Genomic DNA, 15,444 nt, shown 5'->3' on the forward strand with positions numbered 1-15,444 from the left:
CTTTTTCTCTGTTTTCTGACAATAAATAATACATTTACTTGAAAAACAGACATATTTATGGATAATGAAACAATTAGCTTCAGACCTACTTATTTCCTCATGAAACATAAAAGTGGTATCCCTCTCCACGTCCTGTTGCTTTTTCTTTTATTCTGACTCTATTTATCATCTCTCTCGTTGTCTCTTTAATTGGGTTCATTTCCCTGTTTCCCTGTTTCCCTTAACAGATGTTGTATCTGTGTGTGTTGCAGGATCACTCTGAATGGGATGAAGGTGTCCAGGCCAGACGTTCGCATCGGCCGCTACAGAATGATTAAACACGAGAGAGACAAACACAACGAGCCGAACCCACAGAGGTACTGCATCATTGTCCAAACTCTTTCTGGGGCATTTGGATCGATCGCGCCGCTTTTGTCTCAAAGCTACACAGTTCAGATGTTTCTTTCCAAATGTTTCATCGCCATGTGAGAGAATTATCATTATGTTGCGCGGCAAAGGGCACACTATCAATAACACGCATTTATAATTAGAGATAGCTAGATAAATATGCCGAAACATGAGCAACACAGGCAATATATTAGGGCGGTTTTGGCGCAGTGGTTAGAGCGTTGGTCATCAGATCAAGGGGCGCTGGTGAACTCCAGTTCGAATCCCGCCACTGCGTCAGGCAAGACCTTGGGCAAGACACTTTACCCGCATTTGCTCCTGTGGGTAATGTCCGCAGTAATGACTCTAATGTCTAATATGTGTAATGTGTACTTGTAAAGCGCTTTGAGCACCTGTAAAAGCGCTCTAATAAAAAATGTAATGCATTATTATTATTATTATTAATATATGATCAAGATATAAAACAGGTTCGTAAATATTTCTCGGTTCTTTGTCAACATTATCTGCTTCTATTCTGTCCAATGTTGCTAAAATCCAGTGGCTAACCGTGTCTATCACAACTGGACCTTCGGTAGACACACACACCCCCCGCCGCCCCCCCTCCGCGGCATGATAATGTCTTTTCACTGAATTGTCGTCGTGAAAAGGGTACTCACAACAATTCCGCAACAACTTCATCTTCACCTGTTGCACTTGTCATTTCAACGTTAAAAACAATAAAACGGCATGAATTGCTTCGTCGCATTCATCTCCTCTGTCTCGAGCCAGTTAACTAGCGGGCCTTCTAGAATACCCTGGAACCGAGCGAAACTCTGAAAGAATACGCCCATTTGCTACAAATCAACGTAACACTGTAATATTACAGATCAACAACACAGATACGATTCTCATTTATTCATTTTATATACATTTTATTTATATAATTAAATCGAATTTTTGTTTGTTTTATCTGAGTGTTCCAGGGTATTCTCTGAATACCTTGAAGGCCCTGACGGTTCGCCACAGCTAAAATCACATGTTAAATACATTTTAAAACCTCTAAGATGATTATATGAGAAGCCTTCGCCTTGTTATAGCAATTTCAACGCTCACTTTGTGCTCATTCACAGTTCACACCTGAGAGCTACGCAATGTTAGTCCATCGCTCCTGCTATTATTCACTGAGCAGCTCCTAAGGGAAAACTTCACACTTAATAATAATATAATCAAATATGCAATACTTATGCTAAGGTGGGGGGGAATTTAAAAAATATAATACAATTGTATCTAATTTTCCTCAATGATTCAGTAATATGTTATGTATGTGTCCATTGTTTCTGTGTCTTCTACACACTGGTAGGAATACTGGTTTTGTCTGGTAGAAAATAAAGAATCCTTTATGAATATTTGTATTTAAGTATATTGAGTCAGAAATACTGTTTTGAGCTACATCACCCAAGGTTTCTTAAATCCCCCACCCCTTTGAAAAACATGAAATGGTAGCTTCTGCCCTAAATGTATACTGTAAAACTAATTCCATCACTACTGCTGCTATTGAATCAACCAAGACAAATGTAAATTAGAGCATAAAGCTAAAAGAAAAGGTGATGAAACTGGAACAATAAGTGAGGTATTGTTTCTATTTGATGAGTTTGAGATCACCCTACAGCATTTTTCCTCTGAATGATAAAAACATTTCACTCATAGCAGGATACTAAAAGATTAATGCATGAGGCTTTTTAAATGCATAAAGACATGGACATGTTAAATAAATAAAATATACATGCATTTTAAAGATGCACTTGTAATTTCCTATATTCACAGCATTTATAAAAATTGCCCTTCTACTAAAATGCAAGTTTCATAAATATCAACACTAGGCTGCGTCTGCTGCGATGCATGTTGGCTGCAGATAAGGAGGGGGCTTTAATATGCAAGAAGTATCACATGACTGAGCTAAATGTAAATAAAACTAGTTCTCCAAGGGACACAGCTCGGCTTTTCCGGCCACTAAAAGATTGGTAGAGATGAAAAAAGGAAATGTAAAAAGGACAAAACTATTTTCAATAAACCAAAAATGGCTTTCCACAGATGCAGCCCACAGGCTTTTGTGTTGCTCTTTTGGCTACATGCATTTAAATTGCTTTTTGAACAAACATGAAAAAATGCTTTCCCTATAAATGTGTTATTTTATGGTTTGATAAATGAGAAGCAATATGCAGAGATGAGCCCTTCTAGACACATTAATCACCAGGAGTATAGCACCTCACATTAAGCTGCTTAAACGTGGATTATCACTGTTTATTCTCCTCTAAGAGCCCAGTTTGTATGCCTCGATGGACCAGGCAACGATGCCTCTCAACACAGAAATCGATATCCGCTCCAGCAGAAAGCAGATATAGTGATCTCTGTTCCTTCAATATGGTTTTAGTTTGATCTCATGTGACATTATTACATCACAGCATTTTGAACGTCAGTATTCACAGTCGACTTCAAGTGTAGCTGCGGCTCCTAAATTGTTTTATAAGAAGATTAAAAATGATTCGTGTGAGAGAGCAGCGTCAGCCAAACACATTATGACATTTTTTATTTAGATTTAGCATACAGCCGCTTAACACGTGTTGCTTGAGTCTCTTATATATGTGTGAGAAAAGTATTCCCAACCATTTCCATTTTGGAAACTTCTTGAAACCTTGATTTTATTTAGTAATTACAACTTAGTACTTTGGTATCAATTTACTGAAGCAATCATATCATACATAAAAGCTTAGCATAACTGTGTTTATTGCAGCTGTCTATGAACTCTTGTAAAGGCACTTTTATTCATTACAAAGTCAGTGTAATTAATGTCATAGGTGACTCTTAAAACACATTGTTCAGCCATAAAATTATGCTTTCAAGTTTGATCCATGACATTATGATTACTGATATAAGAAATGAAAGCTTTAATAGGAACAGATTCTGTAAGAAACAACCAGCGACTTATTTATCTCAAAAGATGATGAAACAAGAAGTGTTCGGTTGCTAAGAAGCAGAGAAGTGTTGCTCACATCCTGGCCTTACGTGCATACCTTTTACTGACTGCACTTTGATGTTATTACTTATTATGTTCCCTTTGCTATGCTAACATATAAAATCCCCAACATTACACACGGCGTAGAAGGAAGGACAATTAGACACTGAGTATTTAAAATATGGCTGGAAATAACATTGGTTGAGATGTTTGAAGGGAAAGAGCCCTGCTCACCTTCTGGTCCTACATTTATAAACCTTTTTAGCGATTTTCTAATGCCTACTTTTCAAATCACCTGCAGTGTGCCCCTTTCCGTGCTAAGCGATAAAGATACAAATCCACCCTCTTATACAGTACAGGGGGCAGAGGAGTGCAAATTAACCAGAACATGTGTTTACCTGCAAAAAGCTACTGCCAAAACTAAAGATATGTCAGACATCCATCTAGAAGTAGTTAAACAAAAAATCTATAGTCTACTGTTCAATGGCGGCAATAACTCATAGATGTGTCTTAAATAACCAGGCCTGTGTAATATGTCATCCATAATTGTTTTGTGTGTGTTGGAGAGGGAGATAGGAGCCGGCTATGTTTGGACTTGTCTATTTTGTCAAAAATCTATTTATCCGCCACTAGACAGAAACAAAGTGTGTGTTTGTCTGCGTAATACTCGATTTCTGTTTTCCTCTGATGTCGCTCTGCTCTCCCTCTTTTGTGTGCATTAGACCTCCTAAATAAAAGGTGGCAACAACAGGGACGCTATTTATTTGAAGCTGATCCATTATTCATAACTGTAGCAAGAGGGCAGAAAATATCTGCCTATTAGTCGGGTCAAGCGGCTTTTTCAAAAGATGCCCTTACGGACACTCATTATAGTGTCTTAGAAATGTTGGTTTAAAGGATTTTATTTTAAAAATAAGTGGTATTTTGACTTCTGAGCATGTATAATCGGGAGCTTGTGAGGAAGATTGGCTGCATCGTGGCTCTATCAAGGTGGTGTGGGTTGAGGAAATTCTCTATTCTCATTTCATTCAGAACTTTTTAACATCATGAGGAAGGTTTTGCCATTTCTTTCGGTAGAGTCTTTGAGGGCTTTTTTATTTCTCTGATGGACATCATTTACATAATTTGATATTCTGTATGATTGAAAACATTAGGTAGAGTTGTCAGTAGTGATGGGAATTATGGCTCTTTGAAGGGAGCCGAATCTTATGGCTCCGTTCCTTTCAAAGAGCCGTTCAAAAGAGACGTTTTTTAAAGGGGGCGGGGTTACTAGGTTTATCTGCGAAATAATCACCAGGATAATGATTGAGTGTATTGCCAGACCTAATGTCAATAATCTGCATTGTAAACATGACACAAGGTGGGGCCATATCCATGTCATCCATGTCAGTGAATGTACTACTTTGAATTGACCCTCTGTATGTGTTAAGTAAATAAAGTTGCCTTGCCTTGAATGAAATTCATGCAACTCTTAATATTAGATACTGTGTTTTTAAGTGGCGATGGATATTATTTGTTGACCCTGCTTTAAAGGATATTTTGCCTTTACAAATGGTGCGCTTTATCACTGCCTGGGTTTTGGTTGAAATGCATCCAAATGCTGCTGCGTTTTCACGTTCCCATCCGAAAAACATGTCGTCTACCTGTCCTGTACCACTTGTTATGACTTCTCTCTCTCGCGTATTCCGTTAAGACCAACCCCATCTCACTCCTCGTGCTGAAACCTACCAGTCAGAGTAGGGGCGGGTCTTCACAGAGTACGTTTGGGGAACAAAATCAAGCTTTTTAAAAGGCGTGTGGATTTTGGCAGGCAGTGAGTGCGGACCAACGATTGAACGATAACAAGAACGGCTCTCACCGAGTACGACTCGGTTCCCCTCGTTCGAATCGGCTCGTTCGCAACCGACACATCACTAGTTGTCAGTAACCAGGGTAGCCCTCTGATAAGTTAGTACGGTATCACACTTTAGGAATCTGTGCTTTGAGCTTCACTCTCACATGTTCATGCTAATATAAACACAATGACTATGCTAACATGCTGATTAGCCTTGTAGTACTTTTTGCTGATAGCACTAAACATTACAGCTGAGGGTGATGAAGTATCGGCACATTGAACTATTGACCTGATGATGATGCTAAGGGGAATTTGATTGGATCACAGAAGTATGAATAATTCACCCTGAGGTGGTCTGTGCCAAATGTCATGTAAACAGACTGATCAACTGACATTGCCATACGACATTGTGGCACCAGCAAGGAGAAAAAAAGACAGATCCTCATTTTGAAGTTGTTGGTTGATATAAACTTAAGTAGTATAAAGAAAGGATGTTAAGATATATTCCAGAAATGTTTTTAATGTCTCACTCCCTTCCTTGAGGAACTCCAGATACAGGTCAGAGATTTACCAGATCACTTTATAGAACGTTTGTGTGTTTTTGGATTACTCTAAGATTAGGCGTTGAAGAACTTGCCAACAGACATGACTTCAGGTTTACTTTAATCAACATTGCCGTTTATGACTAACTTCCATTGAACGATACGGTGCGGAGGCCGTTTAATGTTCACATATTTTGAATATTAGGAATGAGTGTGAACCTGAAATCCCTCTCATCTACAGCAGCAACCTACAGTACTACAGTGTCTTTGAGAAATAGCTTCTTTTTTTTAACTGTTTACTTCTCAGGCTGTACACACGTTGGCCTGTCACTCGATAACACAGATACACTGCTTCTCTTTCCACTCTCTGTCTTCAGGTGCAGGGTTGCCTTTCTGTTTGGATTCAGATTAATGATTGAGCCTTTTAGAAGAGTCTATCGGGAGCACACGTGTAATGTTGAGTTTACTATGGGAGGCGTTGTCTCGACTGTTTGATGAATGTTACTAGATCATAGCACAGCATACACACATCCACATGCACATATATATGTATATATTTAAATACACATTCACTCAAAATGCAAACACTCTCACAAAGGAGTCCATTCTCACAGCACTTTCGTTGAGAGGCTGGTTTGGCATAGCAATGAGATATTGGGATAGCGGAACTAAGAAAGAGGCACGTTCATCACCAGCCGCGGGTATCAGTTTGCACACACACACACACACACACACACACACACACACACACACACACACACACACACACACACTTTTTATCTGGAAAACAGCACTTCATGCATTGCAAATGAATTGGTCGCTCGGTAACTTAGTTCAATATTCTATTAATATGTTATCCTCCTGGGACAGTGCAGATACAGGGTGTGTGTCTGGCTTCTGTAATATTGTATTTACCACGAACATAACTTTAAGTTTACTGTCTCATTCAGAATCCATTTCAGGAATAGTTTAAAGTTTTGGGAAATACTAACATCAAGGCAAGGCAAGGCAAGGCAAGGCAAGTTTATTTATATAGCACTTTCCAACACAAGGCAATTCAAAGTGCTTTACAAAAAATGAAAGAGATTAAGAAAATGGCATTTAAAATCAGTCATTAAAAAGAAAAGCTAATAAAATAAACATTAAAAGAAAAAATACATGGATAAAAGTTACAGTGCAGTCTAAGATATGAATAGTTCAATTAAAAGCAGCGACAAAAAGAAAAGTCTTCAGCCTGGATTTAAAAGTAGTCAGAGTTGCAGCGGACCTGCAGGTTTCTGGGAGTTTGTTCCAGATATTTGGAGCATAATAACTGAACGCTGCTTCTCCATGTTTAGTTCTGACTCTGGGGACAGAAAGCTGACCAGTCCCTGAAGACCTGAGAGATCTGGATGGTTCATAATTTAGCAGGAGGTCAGAAATGTATTTTGGGCCTAAACCATTCAGTGCTTTATAAACCAGCAGCAGTATTTTGAAATCTATTCTTTGACACACAGGAAGCCAGTGTAAAGACTTCAGAACTGGAGTGATGTGATCCACTTTCTTAGTGTTAGTGAGGACTCGAGCAGCAGCGTTCTGAATTAGCTGCAGCTTCCTAATAGATTTTTTAGTGAGACCTGTGAAGACACCATTGCAGTAGTCGAGTCTACTGAAGATAAAAGCATGGACAAGTTTTTCCAAATCCTGCTGTGACATTAGTCTTTTAATCCTAGATATATTCTTTAGGTGATAGTAGGCTGATTTAGTAACTGTTTTAATGTGACTGTTGAAACTCAGGTCAGAGTCCATGACTACACCTAGATTTCTGGCTTTATCTGTTGTTTTGAACATTGCAGACTGAAGCTCAGCGCTAACTTTTATACGTTCTGCCTTGGCTCCAAAAACCATTACCTCAGTTTTATCTTTGTTTAATTGGAGAAAGTTCTGACACATCCAGTCATTGATTTGTTCAATGCACTACTCAGTGTTTGAATTGGAGCATAGTCTCCTGGTGAAATTGTTACGTAAATGTGTGTGTCATCTGCATAGCTATGGTAACTTATTTTGTTGTTCTTCATTATCTGAGCCAGTGGTAGCATGTAGATGTTAAAGAGAAGAGGCCCCAAGATGGAGCCTTGAGGAACCCCACATGTCATATTTGTCAACTCAGATGTGTATTTACCTATAGAAACAAAGTTGTTTCTGTCCTTTAAGTAGGATTCAAACCAATCAGATAGCTTTAATATACTTATGAAGTACTACAAAAAGCCAGTTAGCTTAGCTTAGGATAAAGACGGGAAACAAGTGGATAGCGCTGGTCTGGTTACAGAATCCACTTTCAAGCACATCTAAAGCACCCACATTAACATGTTATACCTCATTTTAGCTCTTAAGGTTGCTTTGTTAGTAGTTCACATGTTACCATTGGCAAAAAGGGGGTGGAGCACCAAGATTGGTCCATAACAAAAAGGAGAATAACTTCAATACGCAATCACATATCATAGGCTAACTGTTTGTCGTAGGCTATGTGCGAGGCATAATTGCAATTATTCTTCACTGTGATTGAGTTAAAGATTATGTTTTTAAGAACACATTTTATTGGGAATTGATTTTAGTTTCTCATAATTACTGAGCTGTGTCTTCTTCATTATCATGATATATGCTGAACAGAGCTTCTCGAAGTCCTTCTCTGGGTGAAAGACCCCTGAATTTGAGGAGAACATCAGTTTACTAGTTGTTATGTTTGCGTGATTATTCATAATGGATAGAAAGACATATTTTGGAGGAAGGTTAGCTTGTTTGTTTCTCTTATGATCCTAATTTTTATGTTTTAAAAAAGTTTGTATTGCTCAAATTAACAATTGTGTCAAAATTAAAGGATGAAGAAAAGTAAAAACAGACAGAGCCAGGCCAGCTGTTTCCCCCTTTATGTTTGCTAAGTCAAGCTAACCAGCTGATCGATCTTCGTCTCTCTGAAGGACATTACACATTTTGGGAGGACACACTTTTTCTCCATAAATGTGTCCTCCCAAAATGTGTAATTATTCCTTTGATACATTATTCTACAACAAGGTCAGGTGAGCCAGCTCAGAATAAACTACACCACACCAGAAAAAAGCTAAAATAGCGGCAATGACGAGCTATCGTTGAGAACTTAAACCAGATTTGTTTCCCTGTGAGACCCTCAGTGGAATTGAAATAGAGCTTTACTTAACCCAGTTAGCACTCTGTCTGAAAATCAGGCTAATTAATATGTAGGGGGGAATGTCTTTGTCTCGCCCTCTAACTCTCTGAAATAAAAGTAAGATAAATGAGACCAAAAGGTTTGAAACGATAGTAGCCTACAGATTGAGTAGATGCATTTGATATCCTCTTTAGTCTATAGGGATTATTTTACAGCTAATCTCCGCTTTCTGATAGATTCATCTAAAGATTTCTCTTTTCTCATTCCTTTTATTGTTAATATCAGTGTATCTGCTCCCTCCATCTGTCACTCGCTTTCTCAGAGATAAATCTATCTATCCTCCATTTCTCTCCCCTGCCATCTAGCTCTAATTTCACGTTAAACCGCTTTCTTTTCCTCCCCTCCTTCCTTCCTTTACTTGCACTCTTTCTCTTAACCGTATTGTCTTTTCCCTTTCTGAAAGAACTGGCAAGCATTAGACCAAGTTATTCTATTTATGTTTTGATTGTAGTCAATTGTTCAAGGGAAAGATGCTTGACAACATGTTTTCCTGCCACTATTCATGCCAATAAAACTCTTTTTGATTGGAATTTCGAGAGGGGAAAGTGATGCAGAGGAAGGAGAGAGATCTTCACTAGTCAGTTCTGACAAGGCTCTGTTGACTCTGTGGTCCATGTTGGACTGAAGTGTCAACTCCAGTTGTTATTCCAACCATATCATTAGGCCTTTTTCTTTAGCATCAGTCACGGCTGTCATTTATAGAGTCGATGTGCGAGGCGGGGCGTTTGCACATATCAGCTCTTTCTCTGTTCACACACAAAGAAAGTGGCATTTTAAAGACGAGAGTGTTGTAAACATGCAGTTGGACGCATGCACTCTGTGGCCTCATTTCCATCATGACTGGTCTCAAAAACTGATACTTAAACGTGGTCGACAGGAGAATTAGTGTTGTAAATCTGTTTTAATGTCAGAGGTTGCATCATGAGACAGTCTGACAAACTATGTGAATTATGTTCTCATCTTGTACACTCAAATCAAAGCAAAATGTAATGTAAGAGCAGATTCGTACTGTAACTGCTGAATCACAGCCAATGGAAAATAGATATTCACGCATAATTCAAACAAACCAAGGCGGATGTGATGGATCATTCTGTTCACTGAGTCACTGTGCAGCGCTATAGCACCACCTGCTGGTCAAGATCTATATAGTAATCATAACTAATAATAATAATAATAATTCATTTATTTTATATAGGCGCCTTTCAAGGCTCTCAAGGTCGCCGTACAAACACATAAAAAAACAAGATACACAATACCTAACACCAGCATAAGAAACATAAACAAGACAATGCAACAAATCAAATAAATAAAACAGAGGATGTGTGATGGATAATGATCAGGGTGGATATGCGAGTGTGAAGAGATATGTTTTGAGGCGTGATTTGAAAATGGGGAGAGAGTCAGTGTTGCATGTGTGTAACTGCATGTGTACTTCAATTAAAAACAACCCCAGGTAACTGTTTCTTCTCTTGCTTTCAAGTTATTGCACACCTACAATTATGTAGAAGTAGAACAAATAGTTTGTTCTAGTCAGGGGTAATTATTATTGTAGAAATAATGCTTTAAAAATAGTTTAGGATTCATTTGACAGTTGTAGTTTAATTACTTACTTATGACCTTTTTACTCCCTATATGTATCGAACTTATTTCAAGTTTTGGGTTGTGTTTATTTATAATGTCTTTGGCCCTTTGGATCTACTATACTAAATGAGATGTATCCTGTCTGTCTGCACCAGTGTTTCTCAAACTTTGTCATACCAAGGACCACTTAACCAATAAAAAAACACTCGCGGACCACCTAACTCCACAAATATCAAAAAACACATCGTTTTTCTAGAACAGATTACAAATCGCCTGAAAATGGTACAAACAAGTGGCAACATGTGTGATGAAGGTGTTGCGCTGGGCTATATCATGCAATCAAAAGTGAAACTTAACGTCGCTCCATTGCGGAGATATTCCCGCGAGAGTGCGGAAAACTGAAATGTATTTATTTATTTCAAATGTGAAATGTACCAATATACTCACGGATCACTAGGGGGCGCTCACGGACCACCAGTGGTCCGCGGACCACGCTTTGAGAAGCACTGGTCTGCACGATAAAGTTGATGTGCTTTATTTCTCTTTTTCACCTCTTTGTCTTCCACCCTCCAGGTTTAATAAAATCCAGAACACGAAGAACACGATGAAGAAGGACGGGATCAGCTCTCTGACCTACAGAGTGATTCAGTTCAAGAGGTACGCTCTGTACACAAATATCTCTGTGGAGATCGGCAAACCACCGCCCCGGCCTATAAAGGGCTAGAGAGCAACAGACAGGAAGTCGACATGCTTTGCCAGGATGGAAAAAGATGAGCAGAAGAGGGAAATCAGGAGATCACATATCCTAGACATCTGGAAAGATGCAGGAGTTAAAGGAGAGAGGGAAAAGTCCCAAGCACTTGATGATCTCTTTCTCCCTCTTTACTTTTTTTTTTGTTGTAATTTGAGTTTGCCATTTCTGTAACAAGGACCCAGGCTCTTTCCAACTGTTTTAAGCAGCCACTGGCTTCACAGCTCCTACCTTTGCCAATCAGTGACTTCAGGATTGAAAGAGTGTGGAGCAAAGCTTGAATATCAGTGGCCGACCAAAGGTTGGCTTCAAACTTGGAAGCTGATACTTGGAGTCTTTCATTTACCAATCTTCTGAAAACTGGAGGTCGTCCAGCGGCATATCGACAGAGGACATTGAATTTTTCTGGGAGTTAAGAGATGAGACAATAACGGCATTTGAAACTTTGGAAACTGTTTTGAATTATTCGCCTTCATCGAGTGGAAATTCTTGGAATATTTGACCAAGTTCATATAAACTGAAGGGAAAATGTTTCTTTCATGGATACAAAGACAGAAAGGAGACGTGGTGTTTGCCGGATTGGAAATGTAATATCAGGAATAATGAACATGGTGGACAAAAAAGCTTAAAAACATTCTATTTCCCAAGCATTCACAGTGATGGTCAAGAGAATAACATTAACACGATATGAAAACATGCAGTGATGCTCTTTAGACTTGTACATGAAAGATTGCCTATCAACGAAATCGGCTGACGCTCATCTTTACAAATGATGGTAATAGATGATTTCATATTAACATCTTTGTCAGGGAGTTTTGATCGAAGTACTTCATCAAATCCTCCGATATCAATTAATGAATGTGTATTGTGCCTGCATCTACTGTGCTGGGACACGCTGATCCAACATGTTCGTCAGCAGCAACAAAACCCCCAGAACTCTCTTTTTGTTCTCTTTTTTATATACATATATATATATATACTCAAACTTTGGAAGCAGAAACTGAACTTTTGAAGTAACTCATGTGCTGGATGCAATGACGTGGAACCACCTTGGGAAAGTCATCAAATCAAGGAACCGAAGACAAGGCGGAGATACACTGACAGCTCAGTCGTGATTCTAAACCCATGTTTGGCACAAATTGGAGATTAGGTTTCTGAAAGCTTTGTTTGTTTCCTTTCACCCCCTTGAAAAAGAATAGAGATTTATTTTAGTAATCTGGGCTTTAAATGTACATTTTTGTCTCTACACGGTGCAAACAGATTGAGTTGCATTAATTATCTCCAAGATACTGATTTGACTAAGTAGTCATACAAAAATCTGACATTTACCACCTTTACTGGACAGCAAGGGGTTAAACTGAACCGCCAGATTAGTAGTGGAAAAAGTGTTTTTTTAATTTTTAATTATCTCAATTCAATCAATCCATTTACTATCTGTGCTATCATTTTCTCTAAATCTTTAAGAAAAAGATGATCATATCCGGAAAGAGGAAATGTTAAGGCGATATTGTTCTGCTGGTGGAAATGGTTAATTTTAAGACAGTAATGAGTTTGAGCAGTTTGACTGACATCTCTATTGCTGCTTCAGATGTTATCATTACCAGCTGTCAGCTCTGTATTCAAATCTACTTTATCTCACTTTTTCATTAATGATAGCTACATTTTCATAACTTTCCTCATGTGAAAAGTCCACAAACTAAAACTTAGATCATGACTTCCTCCATCCGCTTTATTGAAGCCTTTGACTGTCTCATGTATTGTACATTACTCTTCTTCCCTCGTTTTATTTTTCCTTGTCTCTACTGTTGACGCCTAAACACCAAACTGATGCCTTCAGAAGTGATCGATACTAAAGGAGCAGGGACGGTTATTTCTTATTTAAAAGTTATGATTTGGGTACAAAATTAATCGAGGAAGATATGTGTTTTGAGATGTAATCGAGAAATTAAACAATATTTGTTTCAGTTTTGTACATTTTTAAATATTTTCACCCATCGAAAATGGTTAAACAGGCTGAAGATTAAGCAACGCGGCACCTGTTTGAATTAGGTATCATTCAGGACAAATTGGGGCTTTTATTTTGGTAAAAATAATGTACAGTATAGCCTCCCCTCCCCAGCCTCGAGACAATGATAATGCTCCCTGCTGATTGGCTCTCCGTTATCTTCGCTGAAAGCCTGTTGGACGGTTTGATTACTCCTCTCTCTGCCTCTCACACCCAAAATGCATTCACACAGTCTTCCCTTTTTTCTTTGCATTATCTCGCCTTTCATTGCCTTTTCTTTCTTTCTCTGCCAGTCCAGGCTGTGTGTGTCAATGGCACTTTGTTGTGCTTTGTGGAGGGCCCACTTCAGGCACAGCTGTGTCTCACAAGGGTGCTTCTTCTTTCAATAGCTATCGACAGAGCCTCTCTTTGTTTCTCTGAATCTGTGCCACTTACTGTCTGCATCTATATTTTTCTATCTCACTACACTTCCCTATTTGTGAATCCTTCTGTTTCCCCCCTTTGCTCATTTTTTCTTTTCACCTTCATTGATAATCTGGTGATTTGAAGTGTCCTCAGTGGGCAGACTACCTGTTGAGAATCAATAAAATATCTTCTCTATACTGTTTACAGCTTAACAAGTGCAATATTACTGATGTGTTCACATCCACCACATATCCTGCTTCAAAATCATTGTTTTCAAGCGGTATTTTAGGTGACAACACTTCTTAAAGGTTAGTTCTAATGCAGTCATGCTTGTTTTCCTCATATTCATCTCATGTATTTGAAATCTCTAGTGATCACTCTATTGATTTTAGTGTTTTGCTTCCATATAGGTTAGAATTGGAGCAGCATATGCCGACATATCCTGACTTTTAGTTTCTAGTATGTATATGTATTTAATTAATGGCTTCAAAGCACACTCACAACAAGCAGAAACTTCCAGTTACACTTTTGGGAGAGATTTCCTCAAAACCCCCTTTCTGGTTAAAGAACACACACATTTCCCAAATTTGAAGTTGTGCGTTAAAATGGGGGGAAATATTTCTGGAATCAGCCGCTTCCTCCATCTCACAGCTCTAGAGTATCACTTCCTGCTAAAGGCCCACTTGCATTACCTACACCTACAGCTCATTAAGTTTCGGTCAAGAAAAAAAACCATGTCTCGAGCCAAAAGTGATATAACCCTGATGACCTGATTCCTTTTTACTTTTAAAAGCTCATTCCACAGCAGAAATGATAATGCAAATTGAACTTCAAGATTAAGACGAATTCCTTTTCATTAAGGCTACTCAAATATTACAGGCAACCCTTAATGGGGTCAGTTACATGAAGAAAGCTGAGGAATCACGGGTATTGGAACAAATGGATAACAAGAGAGGCTCCAATGTGTATTTAACAGAAACACGGGAGATATGTAAAAGAACAGCAGCCGAAACTCCAGCAAAAAAAGTATTTGAAACATCTCATCCACTTGAGGATGGAAGCCACTATGAGGAGCGCTTGATGTTTCTTAATAGACTCTTGACTTTTGAAGCTGTTCTACTTGTCAAGCTCACCTCAGGTGCTGTATTCGCAACACTTTTCTTCAAATACTTTTTTTTTTGTTGCAGTGAGCAGACGAGACTTCTAGGCCTGTGGGCGTTTTTAAACATTTACTGTATCTCTAGCTATGTTTTTTTTTGTACATTGAATGTTGAAAATGTTATATCTTATATAGAATGCATTACGTCATATCAAACCTACTTTTTCTATACAATCAATAAATCTGATGGTTAAAGATTACCTCACGGTGTTGTCACTCTTTATTCCCAGGGTACTGAAGAAGACACTGCTGGATAAATAGAAATGTCATTATAAATGAGTTTTCACCTGGATCTGATGGCATCCTAGAGCCTTATAATGTAATATGGCCACTTTTTGGCAACCCTATATCCTGTTTCCATGACAACTCACATTTCTGTTGTTTCTAGGGTCCCGGTGGCTATGATTACATTCAGCTTTACTCCTGTCCTTCATTTTCTCTTGTATTTTCTCTGTTATACAAACCTCCCATTAGTATGAACAACTCTGTATTGCTTCAAAGTTAAGCTCTTTTACGTTCTACTTCTTTTCTCACCCTTTTATGGTTTTGCAGGGTTTTGCTCTGG

At 38.5% G+C, this 15,444-nt stretch overlaps 1 protein-coding gene across 2 annotated transcripts in view; it reads left to right on the forward strand.

The window, feature by feature from the left end:
* b4galt2 (UDP-Gal:betaGlcNAc beta 1,4- galactosyltransferase, polypeptide 2) overlaps positions 1-15,079 on the forward strand; it is a 164,237-nt gene extending 149,158 nt beyond the window's left edge. Inside the window, exons 7-8 of one of the 2 annotated variants that reach the window (XM_034233877.1) lie at positions 252-356; positions 11,133-13,708. In XM_034233877.1, coding sequence (XP_034089768.1) covers positions 252-356; positions 11,133-11,283 — 256 coding nt within the window. In that variant the 3' untranslated portion in view covers positions 11,284-13,708. Of the gene's footprint in view, positions 1-251; positions 357-11,132 lie in introns of both variants that reach the window. The other variant, XM_034233876.1, reaches the window with a different exon arrangement.
* The last annotated feature ends 365 nt before the right edge of the window (positions 15,080-15,444 follow it).

Source organism: Gymnodraco acuticeps, unplaced genomic scaffold (assembly GCF_902827175.1).
Source record: "Gymnodraco acuticeps unplaced genomic scaffold, fGymAcu1.1, whole genome shotgun sequence".
Lineage (NCBI taxonomy): Eukaryota > Metazoa > Chordata > Actinopteri > Perciformes > Bathydraconidae > Gymnodraco > Gymnodraco acuticeps.